General features: G+C 41.2%; 1 protein-coding gene across 1 annotated transcript in view; it reads right to left on the reverse strand.

Moving 5' to 3' along the window:
- pde3b (phosphodiesterase 3B) overlaps nt 1–18,262 on the reverse strand; it is a 37,595-nt gene extending 19,333 nt beyond the window's left edge. Inside the window, exon 1 of the mRNA XM_044030146.1 lies at nt 17,214–18,262. Coding sequence (XP_043886081.1) covers nt 17,214–18,092 — 879 coding nt within the window. The 5' untranslated portion in view covers nt 18,093–18,262. The remainder of the gene's footprint in view (nt 1–17,213) is intronic.
- Between the last annotated feature and the right edge of the window lie 2,308 nt (nt 18,263–20,570).

A 20,570-nucleotide genomic window follows, 5' to 3' on the forward strand; every position in this document is an offset into this window, starting at 1 on the left:
GTCAAGTTTCCTGCCTGCGTTCTGTAACTCCCGACGGTTTCTCTCCATCAAAGCGCAAACGTGACGTGATGTATGTCCTTCACGTCACACGCAGACCCTTCTTCTTTGTTTTCTTTCGACCACCGTGCGTGGAGCCCCGAGAGCGAGCTATAGTTTGGAGGTCTGTCCATGTGAGTACAACAGGAAGATTCGGCCTGATATGGACATGAGAGCGCGATGAGGGAGGCTCAAAGCCTTGTAAGGGAACATCTGGTTTTATCATGGAATCAGCGCAGGCTCCTCTCATAAACACAACCTAACGCCTGGGCCCTGGAACTCTGGCCAATAACAAGCATGTGAACACAAACGCCATCCATCAGAGCCCGAGCGCAGGGAGCAGGAGGAGGAGGAGGAGGAGGAGTTCACGGGGAAGTAGAGCGAGAGAGACAGACACAAAGAGGAGTGAGAGGAGAGACCACAACACAAATCGTGTGTCAAGTAAATCATTTGCAAGCCAATGACCGACGCCGGGCTGAACACAGCTGCTGAAAAACGTACAAAGAGTTCAAAGCACACTTGTCATATTAACATTCATAATCAATACGAGGTTGGCTTGTGTCCGCGGAGATGTTGACAAAGTTATCTGAGGACACGCTTAAATACTTTTGGTTTTACTGTGAGAGAGAAAACACAGCAACAAGAGGGCCCGCTACGGCCTGTCTGGCCTTATTTCCTACTCTCCTGATAAGAGGTAAAGGTCAGTATCATATGGCGCTCCACCACTGTGTACTTCACACATTTGTGTGCATATTCCACATGTGATAGCCTGCGGAAACTTTATTTTTACAACTAGAATGTAGATGTATGCGTACATTTTTGTCATTTTGGCTTTGCAGCTGCATAATTACTTGCAACAAACAGCACGAAACTGCAAATAATTTGGGAGTGAATAAGTGAATAAATTACAAGGAGCTGGAGGAAAAATAACCCGCTTAACAGGAAGGAGCTGGTGGAGTCAGTGTCTGGTGATGATGAGCTGGTGCTCAGTCATTTTGATGGATAAAAACAAAGAACGTCGAGAAATATTTGGATACAGACAAGCTTAAACTTAACCACTTCAGGACTCTCCGGCTGTACTCGTTAACCCCAACACGTCTGTAGACAAAGATAGAAGACATTGAGTCTAACACGTGCAGGATAACTATACTTCAGGAGCTGGTGGAGACCAAACCAGAGGTAAAAAAAGATTCATGTTTATCAGATGGGGCTTTTCCATTATACAGTTCTAGCACCACTCTGCTCGACTCGGTTCCAAGCAAGCTAAGCCGATACTAAAATGTGATGTCAACAGGCTGCCGGTCACCGATTGGTCAGACAGTGTCGTCACTGGAAGAGTCATCGGTGCGACGTCCGACGAAAAAACGGAACAATGCCGAACTGTAGATCAAGTTAAAGACGACTTAGAAATCCAGAAACGTGCGTTAATCTCCAACATTTAGCAAAGGAAATGTCTAAAATCTCAATATTTACATATATCACAATCCATTCAGTAATTTAGTCTGTGTTCCAGTCATGTAGGAAGTACTAAACGATTTGATTCGAGTCGATTCGATACGATACAATTCAATTCAATTCAATTCAATTCAATTCAATTCAATTCAATTGTACATAGTAACGCAGAAACCCTAACAACATTATAGATAAAGAAATTCAGTGAACAAATCTTTTTCAATGAACTGATTCTAACGATTCAGTTACACCGAAAACAACTGATTTACCCTTCACTCGTTTACGTTGCATACAAAAAAACATCGTGGCAGTTTCTTGCAGCCATGCCATGGCGACCCCGCCCACATTGAGGAGGGACTATAGTGATGGAAAATAACGAGTCGAGTCGAGCTGAGCCAGAACTGTACAAGGGAAAAGCGCCATAAGCTGATTTTGGAACTCTACAGCTGGGAAAAAAGTACAATTACCCACGAGTGTGCAACCGACGTGACTTCTACAGAGGCCCTGCTGCATGTTTGCAGCACTGAGTACGAGCTAAAGCAGGTCATACAGGGACTTAAACTTACGGCAACGCGAGGCCAAAATACGTGTTGTTCAAGAGCAACAAGTTGATGTTTCATGTGAAATAATCCCCTGTCTAGAACAGGGGTGAGGAGGTCTGTCTGAATTTCAGATTATGGAGTCCCTGGTGTTTTGTGCACATGTAAGAGAGGCCAGTGAAGTGCGCTCGACACAGCGAGACCGTGACACTGTGCCAAACAAGCTAAACAAATCAAAAGAGAAGATCAGCATCTGTAGGACAATCTTCATAATCTGAGATCCTGACTATATACTCTAAACAACACGGTAAACCTTCTCAGCCTGCCCTAACCCTGGAGTTTTGAGTCAGGAAAGCCGCTTCGACACCTTCATGCCGAAACCACCACCGATCAGCGTTTTACATCTGTGAGTATAAACCCCGAGCTCGGCAGGCGCTGCCTGCATCACCTGAGACAGATGCCGCTTGGCATAAATACTGGAACACTGGCCGACTGTCAGATGAGTCAGAGTCACACAAACCAGACGCAGGTTTACTAAACACAGCTAAGGAGAGCAAAGGTGAGGCCTACATGTACCAGCTCTACCAAAGATTTGTGTAGTATACAATCGCGCTGGAGGACCTTTACGTCTCCATCATGATAGTGCTGTTGCGGGGCACAAATACAATAAGGTAAATAGAGTTTAAAAAGGGCAAGACTATAAAAGAAATAGCAGCCAGGCGGCAAAGTACTGAAAAAACAGGAGGAAGAAATTAAAGGGCAAGAAATGCTTTTGTCTAAAATTAGAAATTTAAATGTTAAAACTCATTTACAGGACAATAGATAATAATATATTTTTTTATTATACCGCTCCTCAGATTGACTCACAGGAAGCCAGTGTAGCGAAGGATGGATTTCAAAATAAATGGTCTTGAGGCAAAACTACATGCTAGACTTATTAGTTCCTTATGAAACATCCAGAGTCCTACGATCATCATCATCATCATCAGGTGGTTTATCTTGAACGGTTCCTCTGCTCCTCACAAGTCAGCTCATTGAAATCAGGCCTGAAAACACTATTATTTTCTGCATCTTTCTCTTAAATTCACAAGTAACGAATGAATTGATAACTTTTATTGGCAAATCCCACTTTAATGTCTCATAATTTGTTGATGTCTTGCCCTTATTATGACTAATTATTACATTTTATGTCTTTGTAAAGCACTTTGAGTTTCCCCCGTGCTACACAAATAAACGTATTTATTGGCCCGAGTGGCCGCAGTCACAATTCATCAAACGTCACATGATTGACTGAGATTACTGGCTATTGTTCTTCCAAACTGTCCGAGCTCAAATTGTTTCCATTATTAGATTCCTAGCAGCACATGCCGTGACTTTTACGTCAAATCTGAGAAGAAGTTGTTATAGACAAAAGCTGCTTTCACACACACACACACACACACACACACACACACACACACACACACACACAGCCTGAACTTTTCTAGCCTTTACATGGAGGAACCGCATGTGTGAACACAAATGTTGCCATGGGCTGAAGCGTACATTAAGCAGACGTCATCCCGGCCTGCTCCTGTGTGCAAAGTTTGTGTAATGTTGCGCTGAGCTGAAGTGCAAACAGATTAAGGGCTGAAACCAACTGACACCAGTCCAAATGTAAATACAATGCAGCGAGGTCTCACAGACACACACGCGCGCACACACACACAAACACATCCACATCCACAACATCCTCAATTCTGCACATACTCCAGGTTTTGGCCAAGTCTCATTTAGTCGAATCAATCTTTGCTTTCTCACGGTAATTAAAGGTGACTTGCTTCTACAGTATGATCATTAAATGTCTCTCTTTGACGCCGTGTCCATATGTGGAGTTCAAATTATTTTCACTACTGACAAAAAACTTAAAACTAAATATGCGTTAGGTCATTTATTTGATGCCATCATTGCAGCTCTGAAAGAATGTCATAAATGCCCTAAAATTGGGCATAATTATATATATACATACATATATATATACGTATATGTGTATATATATATACATATATATATATATATATATACATATATATATATAAAAACAGTAACTTGACTGTACTGAACACTTGTGGCTGCTGCGTTAAGGAAAGGTGAAAGAAAAATAATGGTTATTGCAAATTTGCTCGGGTAGAAAAGTGTCACATGTATTCTGCATCATTCCTTTTTCTTCTTAATTTGTTTTAAACATGTGTTTGTGTTACTTTTTGTAGCAACAGTAACTCACAACATTCTATACGATCCACGCTTAAAAGTAAATCTCAACGCCTACACCCTGACCATTACTGCCGTGCACAGCCGAGCACCCGGAGCCTCGAGTTAAAGGTTTCATAACAGGGTGTGGCCAACTTTAAATGTTCAATATAAACAAACAAACAAACAGTTATATATTCTTATTTAAGAAAAGGTAAGTATCTTTATATAGCACTTTAAGTATTCAACTTTTATTGATATATGTGGCTAAATCTCTTTTTGGGATGTTTTTTATTCATATCCTATTCATGTATATTTGAATCTTTTTTTATACTTTGTCATTTACTTTAATTAAGATCTTATTATTTAATCATGAGTCAACTTAACTGTAATTTTAAATGTTTATAGAATAAATAAATAAATAAAAAAGGTATTTTTAATACTTGTAGTTAATTTGTTTGATTTAATTTTTAAGTATATATGTATCTTTATATATGAATATATTGTTTTATTTTGTATTTACTTATTATAGTGTGTACATATACATTTATACATTCATTATTTCATTTCTTGTAATTCTTTTATCTTATTTACTTATCTAGTGTTACTAATTGTAATTTTATTTACATTGTAGTCAAATATGTCTACTATTTTTGTGCTTAGAGTCAATATTTATTTCTACTGTGATACATTTGAGTATTGGTGTCCGTTTAAACGTGACATTTTGATTTTCTGGCTTTAGTTTTTACCTTAAAACTTCTGTTTAAGTGACAGTTTTATACCTGACAGTTTTATTTAACAAATAAATAAAAATAGATCAAATTCTTGATTTAAAATCTGTGATATGGTCTGAACAGTGAAGACATTCATTGTAGAATGTGTGATTTTTAAACCATTGAAGTATCTAAAAACACTCTAGAAATAAAATATAGTATTATTAATAGTACTTTTCGCAGCATTTCGTCACCAGCACACCTCCAGTTTGCCTCCTCACGCACTGCACACACCGACTGTTTATGCTCCGCGTAGCACAACACTCACTCGTCTGGTCGGCGGCTCGGCCTTGTTTTGGTCAAATGCGACAACAGAGCAGGTGATTTAACCCTGGAGGTTTGCACGAGGAAGCCTGCATGGTGCCCACATCTGCACTCAAAGAATACAAGGAAATGCAAACGACGGCAAAGACTGAGTATGAGCGGAACAAAGACAAACACAAAGTAGGTTTCCAAGGAGTCGGAACATAACAAGTGTGACCTGAATCTAAGGGCCCGTGCACACGAGAACAATTCTGTATCAGATCAGCTTTTTATCCACGAGGAATCTGCCTTCTAGGAGCCCGAAAGCTCTCTCTTAAGACGCCACCTTACACAACTTTGGAAAACCAATGATGTCATAGCCCCACCCCTCTCTCTTGCCCTTGCATCTTCTTCTTCTTCTTGCATTCGGAGTTTGCACACACTGTTGAACACGCTACTAAAAAGTAAACATGTTATATACTTACACACTTATATGAGTTGTGTTTTTAGTAACATTTAGCATCATTTTGAAGTTTTTCTGTAACGTTACATTTGTAAAGTTATAATATGCGTTATAATATCGCATATCGCCATTCGAACAAAAAATATTGCGATATCAGTTCTGGTCTATATTGCCCAGCCCTATACGATATAATCCGATACTCGTTTTTTGGCTGATATCGGACCAATATCAATATCGGATCGGGGCATCCATAGTGGTCACAGCGCGTCGCCAACCGCCTCCTGAAGCGGTGTGGCAGACTGGATAACAATCCGTCCTCACCTGTGGTCAGGTGCTATCCAATTGCAATCTGATCACGGAGAATCTCAGACAAATGTTAATGCCAGGTGTAAACGGGGCCTCAACGACTGCACTGATTGTGGCCCTCGCTCCCCGAATCCCTCTTGTACATAATTCTCACGAGCACATGCTTTTAAGATCTTTCTCAGGAAGCACTGACAGGCCACCACAGCTCAGAGTGTATCTGCTCTCAGGGGTGATTAAACCCCGCGCTCGCTGCTCACTCACTCTGCCGTCACTTAGCTGCCACGCAACCGCCGCAAGAACCTATCTCTGCCCATAGACCCCCGGCCTCCGCCGGGGCGGCTTTATCTCCGGCAGCAGCTTGTATCGACCACAGTAACTTGAGCGCACATGCAGCAGACGTGACGCGTCTCCTGTTGTGTATTAACTGTGCAAATGACTGTCCCGTGGCTCTTTAACTGTCTCCCGTAAGAAAAACAAGGTCTCGTGAGCGGCGAGGGGTCTCGTGAGTCGCCAGGCGAGCCGCGAGCAAATTATGTTGCTTTGGTGGCGAAGCTTTGACGCAGACACATTCTTCAGACAATGTAACTGCTCACAGAGGTTCACGGGGGGAAGTTTCTTCCACTCTGAGTGCAGTCGCGGGGGTGAGGAGGGACTGGGAGAGGATGATAGAGGTTCCTGGGAATTGATTACGCCGAACAATGGTGAGCAGATCAAGAGCAACCATGGCCAGATGAGGGAGATATCACATTGAAGCTCGAAAGTCAGACACAAAGTCTATCTACAAAATCTTACATTATGGGAGGGGCAGGGGAAGGGGGTCTAGCATTTGAGTGTGTGTGTGTGTGTGTTGGGGGAGGGGCAGACAGGGGTTAAAGTGAGAAAGAAAGGGAGACAGCGACAGACTAAAGAAAAAGTGAAGAAAAGGGGGTGGGGATTGGCCGCGTGCAGTTTCTCCAAAAACACTTTTGTCTGAGCCTCATCATTCCACTCTGACAGATTTACTTTTACAATAAGTCGCCCGCAATGAATTGTGCGCGGTTATTGGAAATGGCGATCGCGTCGGCTGAAGTTCAGGTTTTCATTGCAGTGACTAATAGTGCTTCACAGTTTTGCCCTTTTCAGCGGGATCTGCCCTCAGCTGCTAAACACACACAAGCCCTCCTCTGTAGCTGCGGCTGACGTCAACCGTCACTTAGCAACAGCCTTTTGGTGTAAAAGCAGCAGTGCTGACACCGTTTTCAAAAGGAGGCGCACGGCAAGAGAGAGAGAGAGAGAGACAGAGAAATTCAGAGAACACGAGAAAAGTAGAAGAAGAGTAGAAGTGAGTAATAAAGAATGCTTTCATTAAAAAAAAAAGAAATCATTTTCAGTGCCACAGAAATCTGAAAGCACTCCTGCCACCACATTTGTCCCTTTAGATCATGTAAAGCATTTGTGAAAACTATGGGATTATATTCGTTAAAAAACCCAAACTATATCCACCACCGAACAACATTAAAACAAACAATAGAAGTCACGTCTTAAAAGCAGTTTATAAGAAATGTTGAGGTGGGTTTAAGTCTAATTGAACCCACTCCGTTCACCCTGCAGTCACTGGGCTGAACAAACACATACAAGGTTCAACAACCTCATCCTGAACTTAAAAGCTTAACCATGTGAAATGTTTGCATTGTCGGGAAGGCTGCGGTGTAATCAAAACCCTCGGTGACGAGCTGTGCGGAAAATCTACGCCGTTTCCTCAGACTGAGAGAGAGAGAGAGAGAAAAAAGGACCTTGATTGTGTTGCAGAAAGTGTCAGCAGCTCATGACTTATCTTATCAAGCTACTTCACATTTGCCAAATTTCTTCAGGCCAAGTATGGGAAGCTGAAGCTGCAGAAAAACACGGTCTAATTAGTGCAAACTTTTCTTTCTTCTTTTTTTTTTTCTTTAAAACGGCAAAAGGTTCTGGCATCCTCGGCTCCGGTTCAACATTCTGGGTCTCGTCAGAATCAAATAAGCTCAGCAGAACGGGGTCAAAACACAGAGACACTGAGGCTAATTAGAGAAAAAAAATTTTTTTAAAAGAGCTGCACAAATAAAAAACACAAGTCTACGCTTTGTTTACGTCTTTCTTTTAGTAGTGTAATATTAACAATAAAGCTCCAACCCTAATTTTGCTCAAAGATAAAAGTAATTCATGGACCATTTCATAAACATATTAATAATGCAGGACGAAGAAGAAGAAGGAGGAGGAGGAAACAAAACCGTCCCCTTTTGATGGCGCCTCTTCAGACACCAGAGTCATCAGGCTAAGCTCTGGTCGTCCTATCATGAAAACTAAAGAGCTGCAAGCTAATTGCTGGGGATCGTGACGCAAAACCGTTGCCAGGGCGACCCGAGTTTTGGAGTACCCGCTCCAGCATTTCCTCATCTGTTTGCACTCACACCAGCGGGCTGACAATGCAGTCGCTGCATCCTGTTTCACTCTGCAGTCAGCCAAACACACAGCACCTCGCTCCACTTAACCCTTTCTGCTGGTGCTGCTGCTGCTGCTGCTGCTGCTGCTGCCAATGAAAAATGAAAAGCAGCTACGAAAACTAGCCGCGATACTTGAGGGAAGTGGGACGAGAGTTCAACAGTAGCTGTCACAGCAGGGCCATCTGGATGCAATGAGCACGACGCGCCACATTTTCATCGGTAACACGACCAACACGTCGAGGGAAACAAACCGCCGCTCGTAAACGCTGAATCGGCTCCTCGGCGTGACATTCACCGAGTGTTTACTGATAACCTGCGGCACGGGACGAGCGGTTGCCACACGGCGGCCTCGCCGCGTCGCTCAGATTCGCGTTACACTAAACGTGACCTTTGGAGTTCAAATGGCTAAAGAAAAAAAAAAAAAATCTGTTATTATAGTTATAGTTTTATTTTTTTTAATTTACTTTCACATGAACGGAGAAAAAAAAACACATTTAAGCATAATTCCGACTAAACTTATATGTATAAAATAAACAAATCTAATTCGGGGTGAAATTAAATCATAAACTGTTTCACTTTAATAATAGAAAGAGAGGAACGGAAGCAACAATGTGACACGAGATTGTGATTTGCTTTTAGGCGACACATCCCGAGTGGAGCTGAAACGATGCATCGATTACTAAATTAGTCGTCAACTATTTTGATAATCGATGAATCTGTTTTTTCATGATTAGAACAAGATTTCTTGAAGATTTCTTTATTTAAGCTTCTTAAATATGAATCTTTTCTTCATTTCTTTGCTCTGGATAACAAAGAAATCATAAAAAGTGAATTACTTTGGTTCGTTAGTTGCAGGTCTAATCCTGAGCACAGCTTCATTTAATCATCCTTCAAAAATGCAATTGTTTCAAGCAAGGTGGATTCCTTTTAGACGTTTTATTATAAATTAAATTAAATAAAAACTGTGCCAGAGATGGAATGAGTAAATATAAAAACACACACAGATAAACCACATGAAAAACACCATAAACGGCACATAACGTCCAATTTCACTGACAGGATTTATCATATTATTTCCGAGCGGATTGAGGTCCAATCCCACGGTGCGTGTGCATACGTCACCTTTTTTTCTATCGCACACCGTGTGACGTTGGACAATTTCTTCCTCTCTCATTACTGCTCAAGGCAGACACTTTAGTCCACAGGGCGATTAATAAGATGAGGCATTTTTTTTCTCCCCCCCACCCCCCCCACCTTCTTTGCAATCACCCTCTGGTACGTCACTGGGTTGTGACGTCAATGTTATATCATTCCACATGGCTTTACAGCAAGCGAACGTGACAGCTGAGAGCTGCTCTGCGTTTGCACCGCTCTCCCTTCCACCGCTCTCTCTCTCTCCGCAGCCTGCTTCTCTTGTTCTCTTGTTCTCGTCTGGACGGGTGGGGGTAGTTAAGTGTATTATTTACCCCCTGCCTGCCCCCGTGGAGCTGTTACCACACAAAAAGTGGGCCCTCTTCACAGCCAGCACCGTCCCTTGGGTCATTTTTCGTGATGTAAATCTTTCAGATGAGAGCTAAACTGCAATAATCCTACTTTTAAAAAACGTCGTTTTCCCTCATAGAAAAAAAAACCAACCACCTGATAGAAAACAGAACAGAACATTTTGTCATTTGCAAACAGTTTTAATTAAATTCAAAAAGGAATAATAATCCTGCGATTAAGTCGTCAAACACAAAAGTTGCACGGAGCTATTTATTTAGGTATTTTACCAGAAAAGAGGAATTCAACTCAACGGAGCGTACTATTTATTGAAATAAATCTAGGGTCGGGTGAACCTGACCCCTGGCATTTGCAGTCAAAACCTCACAGCTTTGGTTGTGTAAGAGGGTTTTGAATTACTGTGGCAAAAACACAACACAACTAAGACTTGAGAGCAAGCGAAAGGAGTTCATTTAAACTTTAAGACGAGAACCGTGACAGAAAATGAGCAGCCTCGACACGGTTTCACACAAAAAGGTGATTTCTTTTCATTTCTCATTCACTCCAGGACACGGACAACGTTCCCCAGTGGCCTCTCATCACAGGGCATCAACAAACAAAGTCTAATAGTGACTTAAGTCTGCCTCCAACACCATATCAAGGCCCTGTGCGTGTACGAGGCTCTTTGGTAAAGATGTCATCGAGCGCGAAGGGTCGCCGCTGACGCAGTCTGACACATTTCAGGATCACACGCACACTGCAGAGCCACATTATGGGCAGAGGAAGCGTAGAAAGTGACCTTTTAAGGCACGACAATATTAATCACCCACGGCGCGACTGTAGCGTGACACATACAGCACGTTGTTTCCTTTCTGTGACAACCTGTTTGATGTTTGCGTTAAGATCGGCGAGATCACACAGACAGAGAGAGAAGCGCCTGTGATCCTGATGAAAGGACGTCAGCAAGTCGTCTTCGTATGACCGGGTGAATTTAGTTTAGGACTTAATCCATTACAGGTGTAACGGAGTAAAGTTATTTTACCTTAAGGACCGAGTAAGAGATTATTTTCATAATCGATTAATCCGCCGGTTGTTTTCTCGATGAATCGTTTGGTCCAAAAAAAATGTCGTCAAACCCGGAAATGATGATGTTCTCAAATGTCTTGTTTTTTTTGGTCCACAGACCAAAATGATTCACTTTTGATGATTTCTTTGTTATCCAGAGCAAAGAAATGAAGAAAATATTCACATTTAAGCAGCTGAAACTATCGTAAATCTTGTTTCAATCATGAAAAAAGCTTTGAACCGATTAATCGATTGTCAGAATAGTTATTTGTTTCAGCTCTAGCTACAGGTCTGAACGCATTTGTCCTCAAAGCCCCACAGTCAGAGGTGGTTTGGGGACACAGTGTGTCCTCTGCCTCGTTCAGACTGCCAGCAAAACAAATACATAGTATATACACACATATATATATATACACACATATATATATATAGTTTTTGCATATCCAGATTTGATCCAGACTGTCTACACTGCAGGAAAAACACGTGAAACTGATTCCAACCACATTTACACCTTTACACCTGCTAATACTTCACTGTCAATACGGTTTCATTTCTGCACTGTATTTGTTTAGCTGTGCCATCTCCAACTTGTCACCGCGCTAATACGCAACTGCCCCGTGTCCTTTTAATTGCCCCCTGGGGACAAATAAAAGTTTTTTTGGGGGGGGAATTTGAATCTGTGCAGTCGGACCTTCACGAACAAGAACATCCGTGTGGATTTGCGTAGAGAAAGTGGATCAAGCCAAGTAATACCAGGCGTGAACACCTGTACTCTCAAACTAAAAGTATAGTAAGCAGCGCACGGTATGTCACATTTAGAGCTGAAACAATTATTTTATGTTTATATTTTATATAAGTTTGAAGCTTTTTTCATGATTAAAACAATTCTTCTTAAATGTGAGTGTTTTCTTGAACTTCAACAGAGGACACTACACTGACGCATCGCGGTTGAAAAAGCCAGGGTGCAAATAAAGAAACGAATTATTGGGAACTTGAATAGAACGGAGCCTTTGTTGTCGTTATCTGGAACAGCTGGGGTTTCCCTAATGTGACGGGTCAAAATGGCCTCAGTGGAAAAGGCCATTAAATATTTTTGGGCAAGCATGTGTGCGCGTGTACACAAATACGGAAACGTGCCAAAAAGACAAACAAAAAACAGTCAGCAAAGTCACTGTTCCCTCAGAAAGTAGGGATGCGGGTCGATACTGGTCACAGATTCTGATATTTCTTGATACTTGGTGAAGAGCTGCGAGGAGGAGTGCACTTCTTAACTCACCACCAGAGGGCAGAGTTTAAGTTTATTCACTTTATAGGGTATTATAACTGTATAGGGCTGTCAATGTTATACAACAAATGCACTAATGGCGTGTTCAGTTTGACTCAGAACAGCACCGGCCCCAACCGTTCCATATTTCAGTGCCCTGCCCCTTATGTTACGGTTCGGTATGGGTGGAGCTAGACCCACGACAGTCAGGCTTAGGGACGTAATTGAAAAAAAAAAGACGTTAGCAGCTTCATCACCCTTACGAGATCGCCGGGAAGCGGCGAATGCTCACATTTTCTGATTCTCTGCAAACTTGGGATGGCGTGAGAGTCTGACGGTGCGATCAGCACAGGCAGAATTTGAGACGGAAACTCTCGATGAGTCATTAAAAGAAACGCGTAACTCGTGTGCAACATGACATCTTTTGTGGTTTTGATACTTTGACTGTGGTTTTCCTTCAAACTGACAGAGAACCAAGCTGTTCCATTCAAATCCACCAGGCCATGGTGATGTTAACGACTATACAAGAGAAATGAGTACAGAATTAAATAATTTGACTAAAAATATGATATAAAAATATTACTTTACGGGCCATGTGTATGTATATATGTATGTATATATATATATACACATTTTATGGATTGTATTTTATGTTGAGTTTTAGTACATTTATGGATATTATTATTATTATGGATATTTTAAAAGACATAATAAAGCGAGAACCCGCTCGACAACGCTGCTACATGCTACAGCTGATACAGTGGAAATCCTGTGTGTTATTATTAAGCCAGTCAATGTTCTCGTCATTAAACTTTGTCAGGACAAATTGAATAATGGGGCCGTCGCATTCCAGGTCATTAACGGGCAACTCATGTTCATGACAACAAACCACAACATGACATAACATCATTTTTTTATGACTTGTGTGTGTTGTGTGTTCTCTTGTTGTCAAGTATCCACTGTGACATTTGAATGCTCTGCATGTTTGAAATGTGACAAATTTCCTTTGGGAGAATACAGTCCATCTTATCTTATCTTCTCTCATAAGCACTGGTGTCATGGCTTCTATCCTGCTGCTCTCTTTCAGGCCGTGAAGCACATTTGTCTGAAGTTAGAGTTACTCACTTGCACAGAATAACGTCAGAAGGACCAAATGTAAACGTATATATAAAATATCAAGAAGGTTTGAAATAGGCTTAAATGCATGTGACATTCTAAATATTCTGCTACATACGGAAAACAAAGGTTTGCTTTGACGTTGTCAACCACTGTGTATATATTCTTTTATTTGTTTCCTTGAGACGACAGACAAAAATTAACCTACGGCTTCAAATTTAGCACAATAACATTAATGTGTACAGTCACGATTAATAACAACGAATGCTAAATAAATAGCATTGGTCTTTGAATCTATGAAACTGTTAATTAACAATTGTTTGTAGTGACACAGCACTGAGCTAAAGTAGTGTCTCTGTGTATTTATCTGTATATGGTATCCACACACACACACTGTTGACAGCGTATTTTTCCATATGTCTCCATCAGTCTACAAAAATAAGAAGCAGAACTTTACGAATGTACTTTCATCTCCGCGGTGCCAAAGTCTGTTCACATGGCACCGATGATGCAAAAGGTAAAAGCTAAGGACGGAAAAGCCGACTGTTTGTGTGCAAAGATGAAGAACACGCTTGACATCACCAGTGAACCCTAAGTGACTCCTTTCAAAGTCCTCCTTTGTGCCCGTCTCTGACGCAGAAACTGACGGGGTTTGTTTTTGGGGTTTTTTTCTTGTATGAAATCAATCATTAATATGAAGAGAAGTTAAAAAAAAAAAAAATTGCACTGAATTAAAATGAAATTAAATGAAATAATAAAAAAATACATTGATGAAGATGAAAAAAGAAAGTTACACTATCCCCGACATTAGAGCACATTGGACACGAAACCACAGACATGCTGCTCGTAAGCTGCACACACACACACACACACACACACACACACACACACTTACAGGACGTCAGTGCACCTGAAAATACTAGGGTATTTTCTCAGGAAATCCACACAAACAGGTTTATTGTGTGGAGCGTGGCCGTGTTGTTTGTCCCTTTCACTTACGTAAAGCGACCCGACTGTGACATAAATGTTTACTGAGAAGCGGCCATGTTGGTTTTTCAGGGCTGTGCGGTGATGGTGGTGGTGGTGGTGATGGTGTGGGTGACAACAATGGCCTTTGGTTATCTGTTTACTCAATACAGATTAAATTCCACGTCAGGTATTTACCTGATACGATTTTAATGCCTTTACAAACTTATTAACGTCGCCACATTGTTTGTCTACAAACTACGCATTTTTACACAGAATATAAACGTGTTTCAAGGAATAAAATAATTACTAGCAATTAAAAATCTCCTTTCTGCTGAACAAAAAACTCATTTCTTGTGTTTCCAAATGGAAACTATAATGTGCGGCTTGTACAAATAACAGAAGGAACACAATAGGCGCTAATGATAGGATTAGTATTAATTATAGGACATAATGTTTTATGCTTTGTTTTAGTTTGCACGCTACATTTCATGCCTTGGTGAGCGCAACAGTCTGAAACACAATGAAGTGGAAGAACAACTGCTGGAAACGGGACAACCGAGACAAACTGGATGTACATTTTTAGTTCTCTTATCATTTCGAACTGTGCTCCAAGGCCACAGAAACAATCCGTGTGAGCTCACAGCCTGGCGTCCACCGAAGCACTTTAAATATATATTTAACGCTCATTATTATTCGTCTACGGCGGCTTACTGGAGCTTTTTTTTTTGTTTTTTTTTGTCCTGTTTGCAATGCGATAGTCTTCATTTGGCCTGGATATCAACTGATATAGGTGTATTGGTTTACAAAACTCGCGTACAGTAGAGAGGAGGCGTCGCTCTGTGGTGGATCTGTGAGCGGCTGGACGTAAACAGACTGGTTTTTATGTCACGCACATACGCAAACAAAAAAATAAATAAAAAAGAGAGCGAGACACTGACACTGAATAATTTGTGCCTGAGCAGTCAGACGGGGACTGCCGGCCACATCACTCGTGGGTCTGCTGCTGGTTTTTGTTGTTATGATCGCGGCGGACAGGCCGACATTTCATTGATTATCTGGTGTGTGAACTCTGGTCCAAACAGAGCGAAGACGAGCGTCAGTGCTGGCGAGAGAGTGGAGTTATCTGTGCATCTATAGCGTGATGAATGTAAATAACTGATATAATAATTATTCATTTGATGTTTGTGATAAGACATGAAACGTAAATTTTAAATAATTGGTTTTTTTTCCTCAACAGTAATTTAACAAAAGTTTATTAATATTGATGGGGAAGCACAATATTGGACTTTTTGCTGATATATCAGGAGTGCTGATACCACCATAGACGTACATCTAGTCTCTTCCGTAGTGAAACATAATATTTTGCATCATCAAGTCACAGCACATTGTGCAAAGTAAACAAACATAAAAGTAAGTGTTAAAGGGCACCAGTATCGTCATATCAGGGTTTCTTTTTGCACTTTATGTCTCTATTTTACTAGAAATGCATCTATTTAATAATTAGTCTATGATGTTTCTTGTGTTGTTTGTCTTTTTTGTGGTGCATGGTGGCTCTGTGGAGCCCACTTACTTTCATTGTACCTGTACAATGACAATAAAAGACTATTCTATTCTATTCTATCTTGGCATATTTGCCGATAGCCAATAATTAAAGCCAATGTCGACCGATATCAATATCATGCTGTCATACGTTCCTTTAATATTGACATCATACAAAGCAGTGCACAAATGCACTGTTGCCTCATTTAAATGCTTTGAATGTTTTACTTTTTTGTGGTTTCCATAACTGTCACTCAGGATAAAAAAAAAAATTACTGCAAAAACGTATCAATATCAACCGATTTAAAAACTTTTTTTTTTATTGTAATAACCTTTTTGCCAGTAACACAACACTATGATAATTTAACCTGGTTATATAGCGAATAACCAGGTTAAATCGATTACAACATTTTAACATTATTACCTCTTCCACCATAAAGGTTTACTTAAGAACAAATCGAGTTTGATCAAACTGTTGTTTTCTGAAGGCCAATATTCTGTGCGTGCATGTGTGTATTTTCAGGACTTGTGATTGTTGTTTTCTGCGTTTCTGATGCACACATGGTCAGTGAAGACTTTATTATATACTAAAACTTTATCGTTTTGACAAAGGTTTTTGGCGTCCATGGTGAGCTGCTTTGCATTTCTGCGTGCACTTACGGTCACTCTAAAGATGAGGATCGGTCTAGCGTTTTTGAGCGTGCATACGCGATCTCACTTCCCGCTCTCGCCAGGAGTTTGCTGTCATTTGTGTGGGTAAGCTAAAAAAAGCTATGTTCACATGTGCAAAATGTCTCAATTCTGAGAAGATTTGTTCCGGTTTACAATGGATGCAAAAGTCGCCCAGAATCCCCCAGAAGTAACAACAGAGGAAGCAGCTTCACTTCTGATTCTATAGTAAACAAAAGCGACACGTCTGCTCGTCCCCATGCTGTTTGCACATCGGTTCATTATTCTTTTTTGGAAATTAAAACACAGCAGAAACCAAAGGAAAATCCATCACATTTACGTGGATCACATGATCGGACCGAGTGTTTATCGGCTGTATCGGATTGGACGTATTTATTACGATGACTCCAGAAAGAGTCACACTGACCTTACTTGTGGACGCTAAAAGTACAACCACGGCCAAATAACTTTTGTATATACTTTGTTGACGTGTTTGTTTTAAAAGAAAACCTCCTCATTATCTACACATCGGCATCGGCCATTGCAAAACACGTATCGGTCGACCTGTGACAACACAGCGTGGTGCTGTGGCGGAGCTGCTGGGGCACCTACCTGTTCTCTGGATATACAGGGCAACGAGGGTCTGCGGGGCATTTTACAACTGCCATAATAGCTGGTCGACGTCTCCCCCAGTGACACACAGCTGGACCGCCTCCTGGGTCTGATCACCGGGACCTTCTCCTCGGCGCTGGGACTCCCGCTCGCCGCCTCTCGCGACGGGTTGTAACGGTCGAAGCCGAGCCCCAACAGGGAGCCACAGACCCCGGCGAAGCAGGCGAGGAGCGGCCTGAGCAGCGCGGGCAGTCCGCTCAAACTTGTGAACGACACGAGCCACACCACGCTGGCGAAGACCAGTATGAGGACACTGTGTTTGAGTTTGAGCGTGGGGACGAGCGTGAGCAGACCCACGCATCCCAGCACGAACAACAACCTGCCCACCATTTGCATCTGGTGCTGCTCCTCTCCCCATTGCAAGAACCGCAAAACCAAAAAATCCCCGAGGTAACACGACGCTGGCAGTGACACGAGCCAGCACTTGCTGCCCTCCCTCTTTTTCCTCCGCAGGTAAAACGTGAGGAAGAAGAACGCACATCCTATGCTGAACAGCGGGCTGATGGACTGCGAGAAGCCCCACAGAAAAGTCCGCAAATCCCACAGCGAGTCACTTTGCAAGCTCCTCGAAATGAGGAGAGAGAGCGCGAAAACGACAAACGCGCCCACGTAGAGGACGGAGACCTTCAACAGTTTTGAGTCCTCGCTGCAGAACCTGCACACGTTCACCAAGAATCCCCACTGATGGTCCTGTTTGAGGGGGGTGACGCAGCTCTTCACGTAGCCGTTCCTGAAGCCCTCTGAGCTGTTTACACTTCCAGCTCCGTCGTGGTGCCTTGTTTTGCTGTGTGAAACCTCTGCTTCCTCCCGCGCAGCCATGGCTCGACTGCGGCGCCTCGTCTCCACGCTAAAGTCCCCCTCTCGCTGCGGTTCGCGCCGTGTTAACGCTCAACTACATGACAGCGAACGCACTCCACGGTCACTCAAACGTGATCCAGCGCTTGGACTAAAGAAAGAAGGTGAGATGTTGTTTTTACAGAAAGCCGGACTCTGTGTCGCCACCTACAGGCCACAACTGGCACCGCGGGGCCGGAGCAATTCTCAGCTGCTCCATAAAAATACCACAAAACCAATGACAATTTATATATTTCCAGTTCATTTACAGTGTGTACAAGTTTATGTGGACGGTACTTCATTATATCAGCAAAAAAGTTTTCTCACAATAATATATTCCCCCCAAAAAAGTGCTCTCAAACTGAAGAAAACAGTCAAATGAAACATCAGGCAAACACACAAACAAATAAATGTGCACACATTGTGAAGTATATCAAATACACGTCACAATCTTTACAAACACTTCCAATGATTTATTGAAGCTGCTTCTGTTTTCTCCAGTCCAAACATGTCCAGCCTCTGATTGGCTGTTTCACACACACGTGACCTGTGATGTCGGCGTGTAACCCAGGAAGTGATGTTTGTTATGAGCTGATTTCTTTCACCATTGCACACTGTACTGGAAAATGAATGACATGTTTAAAATGAAGATAATATTATTGACATTACATGTGAGGAATGTTAGAGCATGAAATGAATAAACATTGAATAAACAACAACGTTTTATTTTATTTTGAATTTATGATTATTTCTTGGTAAATTCCACATCAGACGAATGTATATTACTAAGAGATACTGCTGGTTTGCTGAGTGAATTTAAAGAATATATATATATATATATATATATATATATATATATATACACATATATAACTCTGTCATTATTGACACCAAAAAGAGTTAACAAAACGATTTTAAGGATACAAACATATACATCTTTGTCTGTCCACATTTATTATTTAGTATTTCATTCAATTTCACTCACATTTATTTTCTACATTCCACATTTGATTTAACCATTCACATTTTTTGTCACCATTAACTACCACAGTGTCTTACCCCGCTGTTCCACTAGATGGAGTACTTGTCAGATGTACTTGTACAAATAATTATTTCCCCATTAACAGTTTTTTTTTTGTTTTTTTTAATACACATTTTAAAAAGACATTAAAAACAATTATTAAATCATCTTTAGCCACCAGAGGTTGGAAATACATCTGTGATCCAACCATCAAACCCTCACATCATTTGAAGTATTAATAACCCACTTATTATGTACTGTCAGTATTTGACTCAGTGTCTCATTTTAAAAAGCACATAAATATGATTTAAATCAGTTGTTTGTGGTTGTTTCTCAGCGAGTGAGATCACTGTTTATATGCACTATCCCACTATCAATTCTATGAAACTGTGTCGAATGTTTCCTCCTTTAAAGAAAAATACATGCACTTTCTGGCTCATCATACCGGGTTAAATGAGAATACAGCAAACAGTACTGCAGCAAGTGTAGCCATTGTTCTTGTGGCTGTCAAGGCTCTGTGATGTAAACAAGTACTTTGCTTGTGACTTGTGAACCATAAATTCTCCTTATCATGACAACTCGGTGTGAATGTGTGGGCCCGTGCACATACTTGCATGGGAGTTAATCAGTGCAAGGTTGTTTCTGAATCTGAATGGAGTCTATTGTAGACGTGTAGCCTTTTAGTACAATTGACAGTGTTGTTGGTTTGTGAAATTCACATGAAAAAAATGAACTGTTTTCCTCAAGTAACCAAAACCAAAAATGTTTGAATGCATACCGACCTTCCATCTGTGTCGTTTGACCTTTATGAGTGCTGTGTTTGTAGTGTTTGACAGCCTAATGAACTCACAAAACTATTACACAACAGGACCACACTGTTGACCACATCCTTTTTATTAGTTAAAAAGTAAAAAAAAAAAAACACATTCGATCACAGACAAAAAATGCTTGTTGATTGCACAACAGCTGATATGCGTCTATTGTGTCACCAAGGCTAAGCTTCCACTAGAGGGTGCTGCATACTGGAAAAATCTATTGTACAATTTTGATGGAGAAACAAACAAATTCAGCAACCAGTTCAACCAAGTTCATGTCAATAACTAGTTTGTCAATGATGCACATGTGGAGTCAATGGGAAACTTTTAAACAAATACACTTTTAAATGCTGGAGGCTCTAAACAACTCTGAATTTATAATCTTTTTAAATGTTTGTGTCCTCTTCCTGAGAACATCAATAAACAGTGGCATGCACAGGGATGCCCTTGCAGCTTTGGTTCCCATGGGTGTCCTTCCTGTGTCCAAAAGGGTGTTTTTATGAATTTTGCTATTGCCCCTACATGACGGCGTCTCAATGGGTGTCTTCTATATCTACCTGTTTTCAATTTGTGTTTGTTTACTTGTCTCATGAGTTTTATTTAATTTACAAAAAATAAAAACTTGGA

The sequence above is a fragment of the Solea senegalensis genome, linkage group LG7 (assembly GCF_019176455.1).
Source record: "Solea senegalensis isolate Sse05_10M linkage group LG7, IFAPA_SoseM_1, whole genome shotgun sequence".
Lineage (NCBI taxonomy): Eukaryota > Metazoa > Chordata > Actinopteri > Pleuronectiformes > Soleidae > Solea > Solea senegalensis.